We start from the raw sequence: 23,250 nt of genomic DNA, 5'->3' as shown, positions 1-23,250 counted from the left end.
CAAACTTCATAGATGCTCTGGCCCCATGACTTTAAAGCATTTACCAGGCAATAAATGCCTAGGTGTTTTAAACTTGTGACAGTGACAGTGAGAGCAAACTTAGTCTCTGGATGAGGCTTAGATCAATAATGTGCTCAACCAAACTATGGAAGTCATGCCAGAGTCTGCTTCTCTTTCCTCCTCACCTTCTAACCAAAGTGAAACCTTGAAGCATCAGCAAGTGTCAAGCAATTAAGGCTAGCTGGCAAACTAAAAATTCTCACAACCATGATACTCAAGAGCATGATGCCAGATTGTGAATCGGACATTTAAGAACATAAGAAAGCATATAATGAGAAAAGGCCATTTGAATTATCAACCTGCTCCTTCCATAGGCCAGGCACAATCTGCCCTACCATGGAGTCTACCTCATTTATTAATATCCTGAAGCAACATCCTTAAAAATATTCCCTGATCTCCAAATGTCATAGAGCAAAGCCCCAGAATATTCCTCCATCATTATATCTCCATCATTGAACCTTATCCAGCAGCAGAAACTCAATAGACAACAGCCTGGCCCCAACAGTTCATGTGTCCCATGGAACAGTTGATCATCTCAGTCTACCTATAACTTCAAATTACCCTCTGACTTTCTCTTCCTTCCTCCGCTGGACAGTACAAGCCCAACTCAATGCTTTTGAGACTGAGTCAGTAAGAGATATTTTCACATTGTGATATACATTCTGAGCTACTCATAGCTGATAAATAAGTCACATGTGGGTCCATTTCATCAAGGTGGGGTTACTCCAAATCCCATTTCTAATGTTGGCGACTGTTAAAAAAACATAAGAACATAAGAAATAGGAGCAGGAGCAGGCCAATCGGCCCTTTGAGCCTGCTCCGCCATTTAATAAGATCATGGCTGATCTGATCCTAACCTCAAATCTAAATTCATGTCCAATTTCCTGCCCGCTGGGTGTTCTCAGACAGTAAGAGATATCGATCAGGTGATATTTAAACTGGGACGAGATCCAACTTTACTTGAAGACTTCAATCAAAACCAATTGGTTAAAAGCAGAATCCAAAGCAACTGGTTTAGCCTTTCCACATACAAGGTTTGGTCCATCAGAAACCGAAATGAATTTGGTTTTGGCCAACTGCAGACAAAGGCAAAGACTGAAATGGTCATCCCTTGAGCTTTCGCAAATCAATAACCCTGCTACAATAGGAAAACTCAAAATATCAAAAAATGGCCCACCAATGCAGCCACTGTTTCACTGGCAGGAGGGTCGGTAACCAGAGGACACAGATTTAAGATTGTTGGCAAAAGATCCAAGGGGGAAATGAGGAGAATTTTTTTTTTATGCAGCGAGTTGTTATGATCTGGAATACATTACTTGAAAAGGTGGTGGAAGCAGATTCAATAGTAACTTTCAAAAGGAAATTGGAGATATACTTGAAAAAGGGGAAATTTGCAGGGCTATGGGGAAAGAGCAGGGGGAGTGCAATTAATTGGATGGATGACACAAATACGATGGGCCGAGTGGCCTCTTTCTGTGTCGTATGATTCTACGCAGCATCTCAATATCCATGGCAACGGGCTTTAGCCCATTGCAGCGATATTTTATTTTTACATTTCTATAACCAATGACATAACAATTCTAGTTGTGTGCAATTGCTAAATACAGCTTTGTGATTGGTTATTGAAATTACCGATCACAGGGAATGCTTGTTGGTGACAATCCCATGAGGGCTCCTCCAACTCACCTCGAGAACCCGGAAAGATCACTTTACTGTTAGTAGAATATCCTGTGAGACTCTGTTGAGTTCTGAGGAAAGGTCATCGACCTGAAATGTTAACTCTGATTCTCTCTCCACAGACGCCGCCTGACCTGCTGAGCGTTTCCAACATTTTCTGTTTTTATTTCAGATTTTGCTTTTGATCCTGTGAGATCCGAGTGGGATTGGGAGTACTGTACTTGTACTGGTCTAGACTGCACTCTTCAGAACTCAGGTTGAAATCACTGGACCAGAAGAACATTGGGTTGATTAGAAACTATCAGAATCAATCTGACCCCTTTGGATTTTGCACGCCCATCTCTGCTTATAGGGAGATAAACATCTTCCTCATTGGTGTCCAATCAACAAAGGTCTTACCATCACCCCTCACTCCCCAAAACGTGAGCCACACAATGGATGGGAAAGCAAGCCGGACCATCCAATCTTTCAGCACTTACCTGCAGATTAACGCCATTAGCAGTCTCCAACGCTGCTAGCATGAGGAGATCAATATTCCAGTACTGTGTTAACCAAATTCCTCCTCAATGTTTATAAGATACCGGCTGAAGAAAATTAAAACTAAACTCGAAAGTGTGAAGATTGGACTGGGCATTCACAAAAAGGATCTTACATCCAGGACAAAGCAGCCCGCTTGATTGGCACCCCATCCACCACCCTAAACATTCACTCCCTTCACCACCGGCGCACAGTGGCTGCAGTGTGTACCATCCACAGGATGCACTGCAGCAACTCGCCAAGGCTTCTTCAACAGCACCTCCCAAAACCGCGACCTCTACCACCTAGAAGGACAAGAGCAGCAGGTACATGGGAACAACACCACCTGCACGTTCCCCTCCAAGTCACACATCATCCCGACTTGGAAATATATCGCCGTTCCTTCATCGTCGCTGGGTCAAAATCCTGGAACTCCCTTCCTAACAGCACTGTGGGAGAACCTTCACCACAAGGACTGCAGCGGTTCAAGAAGGCGGCTCACCACCACCTTCTCAAGGGCAATTAGGGATGGGCAATAAATGCTGGCCTCGCCAGCGACGCCCACATCCCAAGAACGAATAAAAATAAAGTCCCTTCTAACATTTCAAATTTAGCAATCTAATCAATGTACTGATGGTTGGAGCTACTGTATTATCGAGCATTCCACTATTCTGAGCCTGGACTACGTGCATTTACCTTCCTCTCACTCAACCATTGAGCCACAGAGGTTTACAGAACAGCAAGAGACCATTCAGCGCACTGTGTCTATCAAGGCTCTTAGCTCGAGCAATTCCAAACTAATCTCATTGTCCTGCTCTCTCCCCATAGTCTTATATCTTCCTCTGCTTCAAATGTTTATCCACTTTTCCCTTAAAAGGTCTTTGCCTCAACTACACTGTTTGGCAAAGCATTCGACGCTCCAACACCTCTCTGCATTAGAAAATTCCTCCTAACCTCTCACAGCCTATTGGTGGCCGAACTTTCAGCCGTCTTATCCTGTGCTCTGCAACTCTCTGCCCAAACCACTTGCTTCATCTTCCCACTTTTCAAAAGCCTCCTTGAAATCTATCTCCTCAACTGTACCTTTTCCCAACTCCCCAACTCTTCTCCCAATTCCTGTTCAATGTCCAATTTTCCTCGTCTCTTGTAAAGGCCATGAGATGCTGCTATATTAAAGGTGTCACTTAAGTGTGATATATTGTTTTGATCATTACTTTGTGATGGAACATGAAAGGTCATTTAACAAGCGAGAGTGTCACAGTTTGGGAGAGGCGAACAGCCCAGAAGAGTAGAACATTAGTTTGGACCGATGGTGTTAGGTGCAAGAGGCGTGTTTAGATTTTTATGGTCCAATTCCATTTTTGAGATATGATGAGGTTTTTCATTGTGAGTGACATTTATATCCAAACAGCACCTGAAGCTTTCAGCACAAGGTTCTGGGGCAAAATATAATATTCTACTTTAGCAGAAAACATTTTAGAATGAGGTTCGCATTAAGCCAGGTCCACCGGGGAATAAACCTGGTCATGTCTTCAAGAGTTCCACTTACTTTAGTGACTATGAGATCCTAAAGGTCCAAGTACATCCCAACCTGTATCTTCAAGGCCATTTCAATGCTACAAAGGACTTGTCCCTTAGAAGAGCAGCTCAAATGAATGGTACATTTTCCCTTGGGGCTCAGACCCTCTCTACTGGAACTGTGGTCACCGAGAGCAGGAAAAGCCCACACATTTTGAAGGGGATTTTCTGACAAGAAGTCACCTTGAAATGTTTGCTAAAATGATCAGCAGGTATTTAGCAATTGTTTTTCATGATATTTTAAACTATATGTAAACCAAAGACTTTTATTTTCCACTAGAATTGTTAAAAGTACATCCCCAGACAGGATATGGCCAAGAATGTGAATTCTGCCAGTGACAGATCCCCAATTAAAAATACAACATTCAAAAGTTGCAAATCCTGAATGGTTATTGTCCAATCTCATTGTCAAATTAATTCTGCTGATCCAGATGGGTTGGTCCATGCATTATGTCATGAATTGCATCTCAACCATGTTCCCTATTTTGCCTGCCATGACATGATTGCTTGGGACAGTCCATCTGAAAAGCAGGGAGTTACGTACGTAACAATTCCAATTAAATGGAAGGTGTAGATTCAGGATCTTTTGAACTTTGAGTTTTAAGAAGGGATCTGTTATCTGTTAGTACTTTAAATGTATGGTGTCAGATTGAGGATATACTTAAAGAATATTTTGAAGAGATCCACTCTCACTGATCACTGCCGATTCAGTCAACCAATTGCTAGATCACTGACATAAAGATCAAACAATTCAAGAGCAACTGTCAGAATAAGGTCATGAGGTAACTTGCTCATCGTTAGTGAGCGGAATTAGCAATTACGATGAAAAGTTATTGTCGAGTTCTGAATCTAGCCCCAGAACCAATCCATACATGGACTGGCCGGTCACTTAGCAAAATACACTTTCTTATATTTATGGACAGCCCTCAATGCTGAAAAACACTCACAAAAAAATACATGCAGAAGTCTTGTCATATGCATTCAAGAAATCAGGGCTGGCAACTCATCCAGCAGGTCAGTGCTCTGTTGACTTATGACTGGCTTATCGGAGCTGGCTTATCGGTCCTACCCATTGTTGTAAGATGGCTTCCCCCACTCCCATTGCACCCTCACCCTCCCCTGCCCCCCAGGAGACAGGTTGTTTCGAATACTGCACCAGGTCTTCGAGAACAGCACACATCGTGTGAAAATACTTTTTCTTTTCGCTGTTATTTTTTATCTATATATATATATAAAAAAGAACTCTATAGGAAACCAAAGAAAAGATAGCGGAACATGTACAAGTTAATTTAGTCTTCATTGTTTTTTGCAGTTGCTCAAAATGGTTGTAATGTCCTTTTTTTTTTCAGTTTCATTGTATATAAAAGTTTCATGGTACTTTAGTTAAGATGCTCCAGAATTGGTCCTCATTGAAATCCACAAAAAATACAATAAAAATGAACAACAGTGTCACACACACAGCAGTCTGAATTCCAGTATGTGCCTCAAAACGCCAAGGCTGAACTTCTCATTAAACTCTTCTTCTTCTGTACATTTCTTTACATTTTAATGGGCGTGGATGTCCATTGCCTGTCCAGTCATGATGGGGTCTCCAGGGTTCAAAATGGAAGGGCTTTGCGATGACATCACAGGGTGGGATGGGGGTCCGCTGTGCAGCATCATGGCTGGGTGGTGGGGGTGCCCAGGGACGTAGGAGTGCAGCGAGGGTCCGTGTCTCAGCTGTGCGGGGTGAGGTGTCATCGGGGGAGGGGTGTATCTTGCTTGTGGGAGGCCCATGCCCATTGCATCTCCTTGAGATACGTAGTCCCCTGGCATTCCTGGCAAACCTGGAAAAATAAAGTCAAAAAATGTCATTTCTTTTCTTGCAACCCACCAGTTTTGCCTCATTAAAGTTCGTCTGCTCCAAATCCTTTTCAGCTAAGAAGTCAATGTGATTGTGACTAAGGGCCTGCCAACGTCATTGTGTGATTGACTAACACTGACTGTACAATGAATCTTTTCCACTGGGTGTTTTCTGTTCAGCTGAGCACAGAAATTATTGGAAACAATTGCTCAACAAACCAACATCTGTTGTAGCTTCCTGCTCATGAGACTCTTGGAGACACAAATCCATCTTTGTTTCACCAGTTTTTATGGGCGTAAAATGAAGGCTCGGGGGACGAATTTTGGGTGGCGCCCTCCTGCGCCCGATCTGCCCTCTAAGTGCACCAGTTGCCATACTGGAAGCGGGTTCTTTTTAGGTGTCCAGGGCGCCCGCTTCAAACAGGCGTTAGGCGCCCTGCGCGTGCAAATCAGGGGGTCCTAACGCCGGTTGTAGGCAAAATCCGAGTTGTTCTCCTGGCTCCACAGAACGACAGTGGGTCATTGCGCAGGACTCGCCCCCCACCCCCCACACCCCCCACCCTGCTACACCTATCCCCCCGGCACCCCCCCCCCGACCAGGACCTACCTGCGGGCCCACCCGGTGTACAGCCCTGACTGGCGAGCCACAACAGGACGACCGATTGGTGTCCACAGCTCGCCCGTTTCATTCAAATGAGGCCCGACGATGAATTTGGCTCAGGCCTCAGGCCGGCATGGAGTAATCACGCAGCTGACGTGTTTTGGGCACAAGTCCAATTTCTCGGCCTCAAAACTTTAAAATTCTACCAATTTTATCGCCTTACCTCAACTTGGAGGATGGCATCAAACATGCCGTTTGTCCTTAACCTGCCATTTACCCTCTCTCCTGTCCTTAACCTGCCATTTACCCTCTCTCCTGTCCTTAATCTGCCATTAACCCTCTCTCCTGTCCCCAATCTGTCCATTTACCCTCTCTCCTGTCCTTAACCTGCCATTTACCCTCTCTGCTCTCCTTAACCTGCCATTAACCCTCTCTCCTGTCCCCAATCTGTCCATTTACCCTCTCTCCTGTCCTTAACCTGCCATTTACCCTCTCTCCTGTCCTTAACCTGCCATTAACCCTCTCTCCTGTCCCCAATCTGTCCATTTACCCTCTCTCCTGTCCTTAACCTGCCCATTTACCCCCTCTCCTGACCTTAACCTGCCCATTTCCCCTCTCTCCTCTCCTTAACCTGCCATTTGCCCTCTCTCCTCTCCTTAACCTGCCATTTCCCCTCTCTCCTCTCCTTAACCTGCCATTTCTCCTCTCTCCTCTCATTAACCTGCCATTTCCCCTCTCTCCTCTCCTTAACCTGCCATTTCCCCTCTCTCCTCTCATTAACCTGCCATTTCCCCTCTCTCCTCTCCTTAACCTGCCATTTCCCCTCTCTCCTCTCATTAACCTGCCATTTCCCCTCTCTCCTCTCCTTAACCTGCCATTTCCCCTCTCTCCTCTCATTAACCTGCCATTTCCCCTCTCTCCTCTCCTTAACCTGCCATTTCCCCTCTCTCCTTCCCTTTGCTTGCCGTATGCCTGTTTCCTTTCTCCTATTCTGGCATTGGCCAGCTCTCCTTCCTGCAGCCTGCTGTATTTGTTCTCTGGTTCCTCTTGTCTGCCCCGTGCCTGCTCTCTCCTTCCCCTAGACTGTCACCCATCTTGTGTTTCCTTCTCCAAGTCTCCCTCATGCCTTCTTTCTCCTTCCAATAACCATTTATTATTCATTCTCGGGATGTGGGCGTCGCTGGCAAGGCCGGCATTTATTGCCCATCCCTAGTTGCCCCTTGAGAAGGTGGTGGTGAGCCGCCTTCTTGAACCGCTGCAGTCCGTGTGGTGAAGATTCTCCCACAGTGCTGTTAGGGAGGGAGTTCCAGGATTTTGAACCAGCGACGATGAAGGAACGGCGATATATTTCCAAATTGGTTGTATTTAGTCTCTCTGTCCCTGCTCTCCTTCCCCTAAACTGGCACGTGTCTGAACCCTCCTTACCCTAGTCTGCTTGTGCCATTTCTGCACACAAAGGGTGGTAGAAGTTTGGAACTCTCTTCCGCAAAAGGCAATTGATACTAGCTCAATTGCTAAATTTAAATCTGAGATAGATAGCTTTTTGACAACCAAAGGTATTAAGGGATATGGGCCAAAGGCAGGTATATGGAGTTAGATCACAGATCAGCCATGATCTTATCAAATGGCGGAGCAGGCATGAGGGGCTGAATGGCCTACTCCTGTTCCTATGTTCCTGCTCCCCGCCCCCCTTCCCTGTATCTTCCTCTATTTCAAATATTTATTCACATTTCCATTCTCCTAACCTCTCTTAATGACAATGATCCCTCGTCACGAACTCCCCAACCAATTAGGTGCGATGGGTGAAAATGGACTGGCAGAACCTTCTAGAAGGAATCAGCTTATGTTTGCTTTCCATGCAGCACTGAGCATCAGCTGGTCTATACCGAGATGCCCTTGTCTAATAGATCAGGTTAGATATAAGGCCTATCCAGAACCTCCCAGCAACCCCCAACCCCATACTGTACTTGTAACGGACAATACGTAGATAAGGGCAGCCAATTGGGTTGAAGTAATGTAAGGTGAGGTGGGGGTTATCCTATTAATTGGAGCTTGTGCGCCATTTACAAGTTTATCTGATGGTAAAATTGCCTTTATTCTCTCCGAGTTCCTTTTTCAGAATTGAAATGCGTTACTCTGCTTCTGTCTAGGCCCAGAGCGTACCGTAAGACTTGGGATCAGGTGCTGTGACCCGTGCCGGATCACGAGATGTTAATGAGCGTATTTGCATACCTGCCCAGTCAATTCAATTGGACACAGTGCGACTGACTGCGTACTTAAACGGCCCACAATCAATTAGCTCCAGCGAGGGGGCCCTGCCCTTTGTGTGTGGCTAACGCTTAGTGTTTCTCCTATTGATTTGCTCATTTGTCTTGGTCCTCACTCCTCAGTTCGCTGACTAACGTTTCCGTCCGGGCCTTGGAGTTTTCTTTTCCCCTTAAAAACTTTCATTCGAAGATTTTTTTTTTCTTTTAAAAGTAAATGCGCTTTTCTGGCGAATTCTGGTGGTTAGGGGTTGCCAACTCTGGTTGGACGTGTTCCTGGAGGTTTCATCACGTGACCTCCTGCCTCTGACTACCCCGCCCCCACACACCCGCCATTGGTCGCCCGACACGTCCATCGTCGCAGCGCACCCACGGCCAATTGGAAAGCGGAAAGACCCCCCGTTACCCAATTGGACGATTCCTGACTGTCAGCCAACCATCATTTTACCCCATCGCCATTATTTTTATAATTAATAAACAGAAGTGTTCAAAGCACAATCTCTTTTGATACCCCCATGATTTTTCTCCTGGGTGTTGCTGGCACCAGATTCCTGGAGATTAATCTTCAATTCCTGGAGACTCCAGGGCAATCCAGGAGACTCCAGGGCAATCCAGGAGACTCCAAGGAAATCCAGGAGACTCCAGAGCAATCCAGGAGACTCCAGGGCAATCCAGGAGACTCCAGGGCAATCCAGGAGGGTTGGCAACCCCTACATGGTGGAAAGTCCACTGTCGACTTGTTCTGTCAGACGGGGCGGGAAAAACGGTGTCGTGGGCTGACCAGAGCCGCCATTTACACCCAGAGCCTTGGCGCTGGATCTCCGGAGGAGTCGTGGAGCGTTAACTCCTGCGGTGATTACTAGCTCCGTCGGCAGCAACAGGGGCTGTGGTTCACACTGCCACCACCAAAGCAGGGGCAACTGTTGGCTATAACCTAAAGAGCGTGTTAGGTTGTAAGGGGTTAGTGGTTGGGGTTGTAAGCAAGTCTCAGGACCTTTGGTTGACCTCAGCTGAACCCTGAGATGCGTCACCTCCAGGAAGCATATCGCTCTGCCTTTCTTTTTTGTTCTGTTATCAGGTCTTCTGTTGCATTGCTTAGGGCAGAGGGGAAATGTTGTCCATTGTATAATGACAGGAGCATTACACAATGTATTATTCTAAGGGGGAGCTGGGTTGAAACCGGCCTGTCCCTTTAAGATCATAAAATCTCTATGCTGTAAACATTCTAAAGTCACTTCGAGGTCTAATTGCTGCCAGTGTAGGAAATTGGCAGATCAACAGGTGCTTGCAAATTTCCAGCTCCAGGTCAGAAGAAACTCGTGTGAAATGACTGGCTTTCTTTCTTCTTTAACACCATCGACACTCTCAAAACGTTTGTCAAGATGGATAGGGAGATAGAGAAAGAGACAGACAAATAAAAAAGAGGTAAAGAGAGATAAAAAAGATAGACGGAGAGAGAAAAGGAGATAGATAAATATGGATAGATAGGCAGACAGATAGTTGGACAGACAAATAATACAAGGGTTAAGTTCTAAACTGAATACTATTATTCTTTAGAATATGGCAGTGTCTCCTTTAAGAGGGAGTGCCTGTATGACAGTGTCGACTGCACTCAGTTCTGTTGGTTGCATGTCAGGTGGAACATTCTGCAGCAACAATGGATCCCACCATGGGTTACAGCGAGAGAGGAGAGGTTCAAGAAACACTAACTTAGTAACCCCTAGCACCCATGGAGCCCGTCAGCTGAGTGCACAGAATCATAGGGAGGGACTCCGCAGACATATTCACTTGCTCTCCTTCCTTTGGAGGTCAAAGGGAAAACAGGACGTTAGATGTTTGAATCACAAAAAAAAAAAGAAGACAAGACAAGCACAATGGGTTTAGTACGTCTAGCCGTATAATGAGGAGGTAGACGAGAGGAACAATCATGGTAATGGTGGAGAAGAGGGAGATGCCTGGATGGATGGAGACAAAGAAAACATTGACCCCCAGTGGGGACAGTACTTACTTCCCCTTGCTTTGCGTTTGGGTAACAGTGTTGAAGGCTACATGTAGTGCCATTGCCCCTCCATGCCCATATTCATGCCCATTCCACCCATAGGTCCTAGAAGGAAGATAAAAAATCCAAGACCGTGCCAGGAAATCACCAAAGTCAGAACACAAGACAGCAAGAAGACAAACAAAAGGAATACCCCAGGACATTAAATGGGTTGAAGGGATATTTTAAGAATTGTGCGTCTAAATGTTAATGAAATAGTGAAGTGGGAGCAAAAAAAATAAATAAAGTTAGGAGATGTTTTTTCCAAGGCTGCTAGTGGAGAGAGTGTGGTGAGACAGGAGTGGTGCAGAGCAATGTTCAACGTAATTGGTGAAGGGACGAGACGGAGCTTACCTGGAGGCCGTATGCCCATGTGCTGTTGGCCGTCCATTACAAACCCTCCCATTGGCTGACCATCTGGACTGTATGGTGCACCCTGGCCAACTGAGGAAAGAATAAGAGATGTGATTCACTCAAGTGTTGGAAATTTGGATTTGAAACATTATGCTGGGATAATGATTGTTTGTGTCTGCATTAATGGGTGTGAATGTGGTTCATTAAAAAAAAGAACAGGAGAGGGTGGGAAAACAGCCAGAGAAAATAGTCAAATGTAAGAGAGTAGAAAGTCCATCACGATTGTTACACGATTGGCCAATAGAAAGGGATAGTGGGTAGACCATTTGACCTACGGCCCGTTGTCTGGCTGCGAAAGTGAAGCTGTGAGAGAATGACAGGATCCCAACTCACCCAGGCGAGGCAGCCAAACAGCAATAAGGAGCTCTAAGACACCCAGCTGGCTCGACTGGGATATCTGCATACTCTGCTGGTGAAGTGGTTTCCAACGGCTGGGCGGCTCCAGACCAATTAAATTGAATGTAGCTGCCCAGGGAAGTAAGAGGCTACTTTTAGCAGTAACGTCATTGGAGCAGTCATGAAGGGAGGCAAACTCAAAATGGTGGGTCTTCGTGAAGCAAGGGAATGTTCTTTGATAATAGTGTGAAAAGAAAGAGCAAACTTGCATTTACATAGCACCTTTCACTTACTCAGAACGTCCCAAAGCAATTCACAAACAGCAAATTACATTTGAAGTGTCGTTACTTTTGCTAGGTAGACACGCACAGAGCCAATTTTCGCACAGCAAGGTCCCACAAACAGGAAATGAGATGAATAACCAATTAATCTGTTCTGGTGATGTTGGTCGAGGGATGAATGTTGGCCAGGACAGGGGAAAACTTCCTAAACTTCTTCGAAAAAGTACAATGGAATCTCTTACACCCACTCACCGGGGCAGATTAACATCTCATCCGAAAGACGGCACCTCTGACAATGCAACACTCCCTCAGTACTGCACTAGAATGTCAGCCTAGATGTTCAACTCCTGGAGTGGGACTTTGATCCCAAAGCCTTCAGACTCAGAGGCAAGAGTGCTACCCCTGAGCTTATTTGCTTACCAGGCTGACAATGGGGAGATGCTTTGAGTGAACATTATTCCCTGAACTTTCCTCAATTTGATTATCAGCTGTACGATGCCTGGCATTGATGATGGATTTACTGCAAGGCTTTGGAGCTAACAGGGCACTGTTGTCTTCATGTCTGTTTTTAGCAACAAAAACTACAGTAATTCAAATAAAATATGATAATGCTGCATTGCAGTGTCACCATTTCAAATTCAATCAAGGACCATTGCTTCAAGTGAGTCGAGACTGTGTCCGCAGGGTATTTGAGGGTGACAGGAAAGCACAGTTGAACCTTCTCAGTCCTTACCCAACATCCATCACATACTCTTTCCAGCAGGAGGCGCTGGTTTGCTTCCAGGAGACGCTGAGGCCCATTTTGAACCCTCACCACCACCAGTAAAGCTCAATACCACACTGGGTGGTAAGGTCACCCAGCAAAAATACTGTAATACCTCATTGATAAGACTCTGAGAAGGACTCTGAATGAAGATCTACACTCAAATTTTGCCCTCAATACTTTTAATGTAGAACAGCCCGAATTAATAAATGTAGGAGTCTTTTCTGCTCCGAAGAACCCAGGAGTGACATGATGATGGACGCACGTTCCTTGGTGTTGGCACCATGTTGGGCATGTTGGTACCCTGCAAACCTCCACTCCCACCACATTGCTGCACTGAGATCAGCGGGCAGACGTTACGATGCCAATGTACGTTGGGAGGGCTTCTTAATTTCACCGGCATGGCGCATTGCGTGCCAACCAGCGCCCTCTGTGGGTTGTTCCCAGGGTGCCACCGACAAGCCCCCGCAGTCCCTTTAAGGGAGAAATGTTCCTTTAAAGTGAATGAGCAAAATAAATATTAAATCAGACCTGTCCGATTTGATTGGTCGATCATCGGCTGCACGATGCGACGTCTTGCATTAATGAACCTGAATCAAAAAGAGAGTGGCTATCAGAGAGAGCACGGAAATACGGCAGGTGTCCCTTAAATACTGTCCAATCAGGATAAGGTGGCAACTTTCAGCGAGGTGGTCCTTCAGGCTAATAGTTGGCTACCAATGGCAGCCATATTGAAGTGTTCAGTTGTGTTTAGTGAAGGCTCCAGCACAATACAACAGATATAGAATTACATAGAACTTACAGCACAGAAACAGGGCCATTCGGCCCGACAGGTCCATGCTGGTATTTATGCTCCACCAGAACCTCCTCCCACCCCTCTTCATCTCACCCTATCAGCATATCCTTCTATTCCTTTCTCCCTCATGTACTTATCTAGCTTCCCCTTAAATGCATCATTACTTTACAAGCGCTAAAATCTTGATTAACGTTTTATCATAGATCAGACATTTGTGTCGAACTCCTTAATGTTTTCCATGGAATTGTTTTTCAAAAAAAATACTCTATAATGATAACACACAGGCTAAAGTCACTTCTCATAGTCCAGGGTAAGGAGGAGGGGGGTGAAATAGACATTGGAAATAGATGACAATAAGGGTAACTTTTCAAGACAAAGCCCTCAATTTGGACTCTCACTAGATGAGAGAACGGGCAACAAAATTGGCTGCATCGTGGCCCTCTGTCGAGGTTCCATGCCAGAAGCTTCAACCCACGAAATGGCCACTTGCATCTCTGGAAGGTTAGATGTCCAGCAAACAGGATACAAGGAAGAGGTTCAATTAGATCCCGGCTGATCTGCACCTCAGCCCCATTTTGGTCCAAATCCCTTGATTCCCTCACCTAACAAAAATCGATCGACCTCAGTCTTGAAAATTTCAACTGACCCCCAAAATCCACAGCCTTTTGGGGGAGAGAGTTCCAGATTTCCACTACCCTTTGTGTGAAGAAGTGCTTCCTGATTTCCATCCTGAACGGCCTGGCTCTGATTTTAAAATTGTGCCCCCACCTTGTTCTGGATTCCCCCACCAGAGGAAATAGTTTCTCTGTTCGCCCTATCGAGTCTTTTATCATTTTAAACATCTCAATTAGATCACCCCTCAACCTTCCAAACTCAACGGAGCACAAGCCAAGTTTCTGCAGCCAGTTCTCGTAATTTGACCTTATAATTCTGCACCCCCTCCAAGGCCAATATATCCTTCCCTAGGTGCAGAATTGGAAATGTAGGAATTAGACAGAATAGAGAAAGGGGAGGGAGGGGTCAACGGCGTTAATCATGTCATGTGACAGGAAGTACCAGTGATACAGGATGTTGTTTACTGCTGCTAACTGGAAACGAACAGATGCTCTATATTAAATATATCACAGATAGATAACTGGCCTGATCACCAGCCAAATCCAGAGATTAAATTACAGCCTCAAACTCCCTGCCAGCTTTTTGTTATTGCTTGTAGACAGAATATTGCAGTCTCCTACTTGAAGTGTATCAGAGAAGAAAGCTCGGAATGAGATAGAGACCCCTCGGCACATTCAGCTTGCCTTTTCCAATAGACTTCATGCAACTCTTGTCAATTCTACCCAGCTTTAATCTCCTGAGGAAAGTGAATAATGACAAGCAAAATTTTCAAGGACGGAAACTCTGACTGACTCCCAGGAGTACAAGGGGGTCACAGAATCATAAAGTCATAGAACGGTTAATGCATGGAAGGAGGCCATTTGGACCATCAGGTCTGTGCCGGCTCTGTGCAAGAGCAATCCAGTTACTCCCACTCTCCCCCGCCCTATCCCCGTGGCCCTGCAAATGTTTTCCTTTCAAGTACTTATCCAGTTCCCTTTTGAAGGCCATGATTGAATCTGCCTCCACCACCCCCTCGGGCAGTGCATTCCAGATCACAACCACTCACTGTGTAAAAATGTTTTTCCTCATGTTACCTTTGGTTCTTTGGCCAATCACCTTAAATCTATGCCCTCTGGTTCTTGACCCTTCCGCCAATGGGAACAGTTTCTCTCTATCTACTCTGTCTAAGACCCTTCATGATTTTGAGCACCTCTATCAAATCTCCTCGCAACCTTCTCCGTTCCAAGGAGAACAACCCCAGCTTCTCCAGTCTATCCACGTAACTAAAGTCCCTCATCCCTGGAATGGGTCGGAGAGGAATTTCCCAAATTTCCTTTCCCCCAAATTGGCCTGGGTTTTTATCTGGTTTTCTGCCTCTCCCATGAGATCACACGGCTTTCAGGGTGGAGTTGGGAGGCTATATATTGTTACGTACAAGGCTTTGCAGTTGTGGATGGACAGGCTGGATGGACCAGAGGGTCTTTTCCCATCTGTCATTTTTGGTATGTTTTCTCCATGATTGTAAAGTATGGTTATTTTACTGTGTTTGGGAACTAGCTGAGAAAGGTCATTGTTCCAGTCAATTGGGGCTGAGAACGCAGGAGACTGACATGGTCGAGTCATGTTATGGACAACATCCAGGTCAACCCTTCCCGCATTAAATACACCAACGCTGCCACTGGACGGGATATCATGTCTGTGGCTCAGGGAACCCGAACGCACCAAGCCAACTCTCGGCAGAAAGAGGGAGAAAGAGAGAGAGTAAAAGATAGAGTAAAAGAGAGAGAGAAAGAAAGAAAGAGAGAAGGAAAGAGAGAGAGAGAGAGAGAAAGAGAGAGAGTAAAAAGAGAGAGAAAGAAAGAGGGAGAGAATAAAAGAAAGAGAGTAGAAGAGAGAGAAAGAAAGAGAGAGAGAAAGAGAGAGAGAGTAAAAGAAAGAAAGAGAGAGCAAAAGAGAGAGAGTAAAAGAGAGAGAGAAACAAAGAGAGAGAGAGAGAAAGGGAGAGAGAGAGAGAGGAAGAAAGGAGAAAGAAAGAGAAAGAAATAAAGAGAGAAAGAAAGGAAGGAGAAAGAGAGAAAGAAAGAAGGGATTTGCATTTATATAGCGCCTTTCACAACTTCAGGAGATCCCAAAGCGCTCTACAGCCAATGAGATACTTTTGAAGTGTAGTCATTGTAGTAAAATAGGAAATGTAGCAGCCAATTTGCGCACAGCAAGATCCCACAAACAGCAATGTGATAATGACCAGATAATCTGTTTTTTTAAGTGATGTCGGGTTAGGGATAAATATCGGCCAGGACACTGCTCTTCTTCAAAATAGTGCCATGGGATCTTTTAATTCCACCTGAGAGGGCAGACGGGGCCTCGGTTTTAACGTCTCATCCGAAAGACGGCACCTTCAACAGTGCGGCACTCCCTCAGTACTGCACTGGGAGCGTCAGCCTGGATTTTGAGCTCAAAGTCTCTGGAGTGGGACTTGAACCCACGACCTTCTGACTCAGAGGCGAGAGTGTGGCCCACTGAGCCACGGCTGACACCTTCAACAAAGGGTTAAATTTGTTCAGTGCTGCGACGAAGGCATCACACTGAGGCGGCAAGCTCACTCTACTGGCACGAGGCACCAGTAGCTGACGCTCGACCGCTCTGTAATGAACCGTATCCTCGCAGGTTGGTGCAGTCAAGCGCCAAGACAGACAGGCAGTTGACCAAACGCCACTTGCGTCGTGAAGTGCAAACAGTGATTTCTGAAGCATCTCCTTTGTCTCGTTCCCCCCCTCCACCTTTCACTGCTTCCCCTTTTGCTCCTGGACGTTGCTGAAGGGGATTCTGCAAAACCGAAAAGCATCAAGGTTTTTTTTCTGATCTGAGTTGCTTGAAAGCACTTCTGACAGCCTGAGAAAGGGTTGTCAATAATCCATCATACAGCCCTAGTCCCACACTCCCCTCACAAAGAGCGGTGCCAACTTCAACCCTTTAATGATTTTCTTCCAAGTCAATTGTGTAGCTATAAGCCTGAGGCCTAAAAGAGAGCAGGAAAGTCGTTCCATTTTGCTAACTATCGTGCTGACCTGCTTGTATCCTCTCTGGACTTCCAGACACATTTCCCTTCTTCCATTTGATAAAAAAACACATTTTACCAGTGACTTTCCCGAAGAAAAACATATTTTTTTCCTCTCCTTTGTCCTCCAGGGAGGTGAGGTAATATTTGACTGAAATACTCAACTGTTTTCCCCTTCCTCAGTTATTCTTGCCGATTTTTGGTCCAGTTGTACATTTTCTCCTCGCGCCCCCATCGGCGGGAACACGCGACTTGGCGGGGGGTTTGGGGGGGTGGGGATCGTTAACGCTTCCACCTCGACCGTTTTTCTTTCCCGCGGGCGGAAAACAAAATGGCGGCGGGGCGTATGGCGGGCGGCTGATTTGCTATCGCCCGCTTTTCGCCCGACGGTAACGGTTAAGTTTACCCCCCAGTGACCTGCCTTCCGCCCGGCCGCCCACCGCAGCTGGAGTGGATCCCCCGCACCCAGAGTTGATCCCCGCGCCTGGAGTGGGCAGTGGATTCCTGCACTTGGATCCCCACGCTGGGAGTGGATCCTTGCACAGGGGTGGCTCCCCGTGCCTGGACCGGATTCCCCCACCCGGAACGGATCCCCGCACACCTGGAGCGGATCCCCGCACCTGGAGTGGATCCCTGCACTTGGAGCGGATCCCCACACCCGGAGCGGATCTCTACACCCGGAGCGGATCCCCACACTCAGAGTGGAACCCGCACCCAGAGTGGAACCCCACATCCAGAGCGGATCCCCGCATCCAGGGTGGATCCCTGCATCTAGAGTGGATCTCTGCAGCTGGAGTGGATCCCGGCAGCAGGAGTGGATCCCGGAACCTCACCGTCTCTTTTTGTCGGCAGGGATTTAGTTTTATGCTTCATTTTTCGACTCCAGCTGCAAGGATCCACTCCAAGTCCGCTCTGGGTGTGGGGATCCACTCCGGGTGCACGGGATCCACTCCAGGTGCAGAGGATCCACTCCAGGTGCAGTCGTGTTCCGCTGGTTCCATGTGTGAGGAGGTGAGGAGTGTTTGCCTTTTCCATCAGGGAGGAAGAGTCCAAATTGTACAAACACAAAACACAGGAAGGAGGGAGAGCTGAGGATCTATTTACATTGAAAGTTTAGTATTGGTGAGAGGTAATTTTTCCTTCAGACCAACCCCAGACTTCTGGGCTATAAATGAGGCCCAATCTGACTCCGAAGCCTCACTCTGCTTCTCTCCAACGTCCAGATCAGGCCCTGCTCCAGATTCAGCCTGGATTTACACTACAGATGTGATGTTGGTGTGAAACGAGACCCCACACACAGGCTTGTAGTGTAAATGGTTGCTCAGAGACCCGAGTAAACGTACAGGTAAGATTCTGAAGAAATTACCACAATGTTCTGGCCCTTTAAATCATTCAATACAAACTCTCGGGCTCAGCGAGAGGTATTGGATGATCTGTGCTGCAAACGCACATCTCTTAAGCACCTTGTAACCACCCATAAAGCTCAAGCCTATCTACCGGAAAAGTTCCAAACATTCACCAAATCACAAGCTAAACATGGCGGGGAAGGCCGTTCGGCCCGTCTAACCCAACCACCCAGAGAGACCTCACACACAAACCCCACCACCAACATCCAACTGTTTCTGAACTGATTCCAAGGTTTCCACCTGCACTACTGGATCCAGATGTCCATCCAAGTATCGGTCACTCTTTACGCAAAGAACTTCCTGATATCAGTCCTAAAATTTGCCGCTTGCGGGTTTGAAGGACAGGTTGCGTCGACTAGGCTTGTATTCCCTTGAGTATAGAAGATTAAGGGGTGATCTAATTGAGGTGTTTAAGATGATTAAAGGAGTTGACAGGGTAGATAGAGAGAAACTATTTCCTCTGGTGGGGGGAGTCCAGAACAAGGGGGAATAACCTTAAAATTAGAGCTAGGCCGTTCAGGGGTGACGTCAGGAAGCACTTCTTCACACAAAGGGGAGTGGAAATCTGGAACTCTCTCCCCCAAAAAGCTGTTGAGGCTGGGGGTCAATTGAAAATTTCAAAACTGAAAGTGATAGGTTTTTCTTTAATAAACGTACAGAACCAAAGCAGGTAAATGGAGATATAGATCAGCCATGATCTAATTGAAAGTGGAACAGGCTCGGGGGGCTGAATGGCCCACTCGTGTTCCTATTGAACCTGTGCTCTGTGCCCTATTTAGAGTGAAGTTGTGTTCTGGATCTATCTTTTACATACCATTTACTCTTGGGACATGATACAGGAAAACAATTGTTTGACAGCTGATCATTGTCTGAATTCTAGGTTTCAACTTCTCCCTCTCCATCACAGCCTTTTTAGTTTCTCTATTTTATCGAGACTCCTTTACAGTCTCCTCTCTCAAGCTCCTTTGTGCTTTTTCTCCCTCTCTATGTCAAGCAGGGCATTACATCTGTTCTCTCTTTGCCTGAGGTGGAACACTAACCCATGGTCTCCAATGAAGAGTATTAGAAATTAAGGAATTCTTCAAAGGAAACTGGTAATGAGCGAGTGCCTGTTGTACGTTTAGTCTCGGTGTGTGAGGCCCTTTGCTGAGAGCGTGAATTCATAAAATTACTGCTCGAGTGTCAATGATTGACTCCGTGAAGAGAGAATGTGCAGCCAGATCAGAAACAGGATTAGAGAGAACAGGTTTATAGAGAAATAATAGGAGAGGAGATAAAATGGGGAAAGTGAGTGTGGGGTAGGGGAGAGGATGGGGAGAGAGAGGGGATGGGGAGAGTGTATGGGGAGAGAGAGGGGATGGGGAGAGTGTATGGGGAGAGAGAGAGTATGGGGAGAGTGAGAGTATGGGGGGAGAGAGAGTATGGGGGGAGAGAGAGTATGGGGAGAGAGAGAGTATGGGGAGAGTGAGAGTATGGGGAGAGAGAGAGTATGGGGGGAGAGAGAGTATGGGGGGAGAGAGAGTATGGGGAGAGTGAGAGTATGGGGAGAGAGAGAGTATGGGGAGAGTGAGAGTATGGGGAGAGAGAGAGTATGGGGAGAGAGGGAGTATGGGGAGAGAGGGAGTATGGGGAGAGAGGGAGTATGGGGAGAGGGAGAGTATGGGGAGAGTGAGAGTATGGGGAGAGAGGGAGTATGGGGAGAGAGAGAGTATGGGGAGAGTGAGAGTATGGGGGGAGAGAGAGTATGGGGAGAGAGAGAGTATGGGGAGAGTGAGAGTATGGGGAGAGAGAGAGTATGGGGAGAGAGTATGGGGAGAGAGAGAGTATGGGGAGAGAGAGAGTATGGGGAGAGAGAGAGTATGGGGAGAGTGAGAGTATGGGGAGAGTGAGAGTATGGGGAGAGAGTATGGGGAGAGAGAGAGTATGGGGGGAGAGAGAGTATGGGGAGAGAGAGAGTATGGGGAGAGAGAGAGTATGGGGAGAGAGAGAGTATGGGGAGAGTGAGAGTATGGGGAGAGAGTATGGGGAGAGAGAGAGTAAGGGGAGAGAGAGAGTATGGGGAGAGAGAGTATGGGGAGAGAGAGAGTATGGGGAGAGAGAGAGTATGGGGAGAGAGAGAGTATGGGGAGAGTGAGAGTATGGGGAGAGAGTATGGGGAGAGAGAGAGTAAGGGGAGAGAGAGAGTATGGGGGGAGAGAGAGTATGGGGAGAGAGAGAGTATGGGGAGAGAGAGAGTATGGGGAGAGAGAGAGTATGGGGAGAGTGAGAGTATGGGGAGAGAGTATGGGGAGAGAGAGAGTAAGGGGAGAGAGAGAGTATGGGGAGAGAGAGAGTATGGGGAGAGTGAGAGTATGGGGGGAGAGAGAGTATGGGGGGAGAGAGAGTATGGGGAGAGAGAGAGTATGGGGAGAGTGAGAGTATGGGGAGAGTGAGAGTATGGGGAGAGAGAGAGTATGGGGAGAGTGAGAGTATGGGGAGAGTGAGAGTATGGGGGGAGAGAGAGTATGGGGAGAGAGAGAGTATGGGGGAGAGAGAGTATGGGGAGAGAGTATGGGGAGAGAGAGAGTATGGGGAGAGTGAGAGTATGGGGGAGAGAGAGTATGGGGAGTGAGAGAGTATGGGGAGAGTGAGAGTATGGGGGAGAGAGAGTATGGGGAGAGAGTATGGGGAGAGAGAGAGTATGGGGAGAGTGAGAGTATGGGGGAGAGAGAGTATGGGGAGTGAGAGAGTATGGGGAGAGTGAGAGTATGGGGAGAGAGAGTATGGGGAGAGAGAGTATGGGGAGAGAGAGTATGGGGAGAGAGGGAGTATGGGGAGTGAGAGAGTATGGGGAGAGTGAGAGTATGGGAGAGAGGGAGTATGGGGAGAGAGAGTATGGGGAGAGAGAGTATGGGAGAGAGAGAGTATGGGGAGAGAGAGTATGGGGAGAGTGAGAGTATGGGGGGAGAGAGAGTATGGGGGGAGAGAGAGTATGGGGAGAGAGAGAGTATGGGGAGAGTGAGAGTATGGGGGGAGTGAGAGTATGGGGGGAGAGAGTATGGGGGGAGAGAGAGTATGGGGAGAGAGAGTATGGGGGGAGAGGGAATATGGGGAGAGTGAGAGTATGGGGAGAGTGAGAGTATGGGGAGAGAGGAGTATGGGGGAGAGAGAGTATGGGGGAGAGAGTATGGGGAGAGAGGAGTATGGGGAGAGAGAGTATGGGGAGAGAGAGTATGGGGGAGAGAGAGTATGGGGAGAGAGAGAGTATGGGGAGAGAGAGTATGGGGGGAGAGAGAGTATGGGGGAGAGAGGAGTATGGGGGGAGAGAGAGTATGGGGGAGAGAGAGTATGGGGAGAGAGGGAGTATGGGGAGAGTGAGAGTATGGGGAGAGGAGAGTATGGGGAGAGTGAGAGTATGGGGAGAGAGGGAGTATGGGGGAGAGAGAGTATGGGGGGAGGAGAGTATGGGGAGAGAGGGAGTATGGGGAGAGAGAGTATGGGGAGAGAGAGTATGGGGGAGAGAGAGTATGGGGAGAGAGAGTATGGGGGAGAGAGAGTATGGGGAGAGAGAGTATGGGGAGAGAGGAGTATGGGGAGAGTGAGAGTATGGGGAGAGAGAGAGTATGGGGGAGAGAGAGTATGGGGGAGAGAGAGTATGGGGAGAGGGAGTATGGGGAGAGAGTATGGGGAGAGAGAGTATGGGGAGAGTGAGAGTATGGGGGAGAGAGAGTATGGGGAGAGAGAGAGTATGGGGGAGAGAGAGTATGGGGAGAGAGGAGTATGGGGAGAGAGAGAGTATGGGGGGAGAGAGAGTATGGGGGAGAGAGTATGGGAGAGAGGAGTATGGGGAGAGAGAGAGTATGGGGGAGAGAGTATGGGGAGAGAGAGAGTATGGGGAGAGAGAGAGTATGGGGAGAGAGAGTATGGGAGAGTGAGAGTATGGGGAGAGAGAGAGTATGGGGAGAGAGAGAGTATGGGGAGAGAGAGAGAGTATGGGGGAGAGAGAGTATGGGGAGAGAGAGAGTATGGGGGAGAGAGAGTATGGGAGAGAGGAGTATGGGGAGAGAGAGAGTATGGGGAGAGAGGAGTATGGGGAGAGAGAGAGTATGGGGGAGAGAGAGTATGGGGGGAGAGAGTATGGGGAGAGAGGAGTATGGGAGAGTGAGAGTATGGGGGAGAGAGAGTATGGGGAGAGAGAGAGTATGGGGAGAGAGAGTATGGGGAGAGAGAGTATGGGAGAGAGAGAGTATGGGGAGAGAGAGTATGGGGAGAGAGAGAGTATGGGGGAGAGAGAGTATGGGGAGAGAGGAGTATGGGGAGAGAGAGTATGGGGAGAGTGAGAGTATGGGGGAGAGAGAGTATGGGGAGAGAGAGAGTATGGGGGGAGAGAGTATGGGGAGAGAGGAGTATGGGGGAGAGAGAGTATGGGGAGAGAGAGTATGGGGGAGAGGTATGGGAGAGAGAGGAGTATGGGGGAGAGTGAGAGTATGGGGAGAGAGAGTATGGGAGAGAGAGGTATGGGGAGAGTGAGAGTATGGGGAGAGAGAGTATGGGGAGAGAGGAGTATGGGGGAGTGAGAGTATGGGGAGTGAGGAGTATGGGGGAGTGAGAGTATGGGGAGAGAGAGAGTATGGGGGAGAGGTGAGTATGGGGAGAGAGGAGTATGGGGAGAGAGAGTATGGGGAGAGTGAGTTTGGGGGAGAGTGTATGGGAGAGAGGAGTATGGGGAGAGTGAGTATGGGGGAGAGAGAGTATGGGGAGAGAGAGAGTATGGGGGAGAGAGAGTATGGGGGGAGAGGGAGTATGGGGAGAGAGTGAGTATGGGGGGAGTGAGAGTATGGGGAGAGAGGGAGTATGGGGGAGAGAGGAGTATGGGGAGAGTGAGAGTATGGGGGAGTGAGGAGTATGGGGAGAGAGAGAGTATGGGGAGAGAGAGAGTATGGGGAGAGAGAGTATGGGGAGAGAGAGAGTATGGGGAGAGAGAGAGTATGGGGATGAGAGGGAGTATGGGGGATGAGAGTGTATGGGAGAGACGCCGAGTATG

General features: G+C 47.6%; 1 protein-coding gene across 1 annotated transcript in view; it reads right to left on the bottom strand.

Moving 5' to 3' along the window:
• Positions 1-5,567: 5,567 nt before the first annotated feature.
• LOC137305870 (homeobox protein Meis1-like) overlaps positions 5,568-23,250 on the bottom strand; it is a 202,871-nt gene continuing 185,188 nt past the window's right edge. The window contains exons 9-13 of the mRNA XM_067974806.1: positions 16,372-16,589; positions 12,902-12,960; positions 10,931-11,020; positions 10,547-10,642; positions 5,568-5,657 (exon numbers count right to left, since the gene is read on the bottom strand). Of these exons, the coding sequence (XP_067830907.1) occupies positions 10,584-10,642; positions 10,931-11,020; positions 12,902-12,960; positions 16,372-16,589 (426 nt within the window). The 3' untranslated portion in view covers positions 5,568-5,657; positions 10,547-10,583. The remainder of the gene's footprint in view (positions 5,658-10,546; positions 10,643-10,930; positions 11,021-12,901; positions 12,961-16,371; positions 16,590-23,250) is intronic.

The sequence above is a fragment of the Heptranchias perlo genome, chromosome 41 (assembly GCF_035084215.1).
Source record: "Heptranchias perlo isolate sHepPer1 chromosome 41, sHepPer1.hap1, whole genome shotgun sequence".
Taxonomy (NCBI): Eukaryota; Metazoa; Chordata; class Chondrichthyes; order Hexanchiformes; family Hexanchidae; genus Heptranchias; species Heptranchias perlo.
This window is presented reverse-complemented; position numbering and strand designations above follow the sequence as displayed.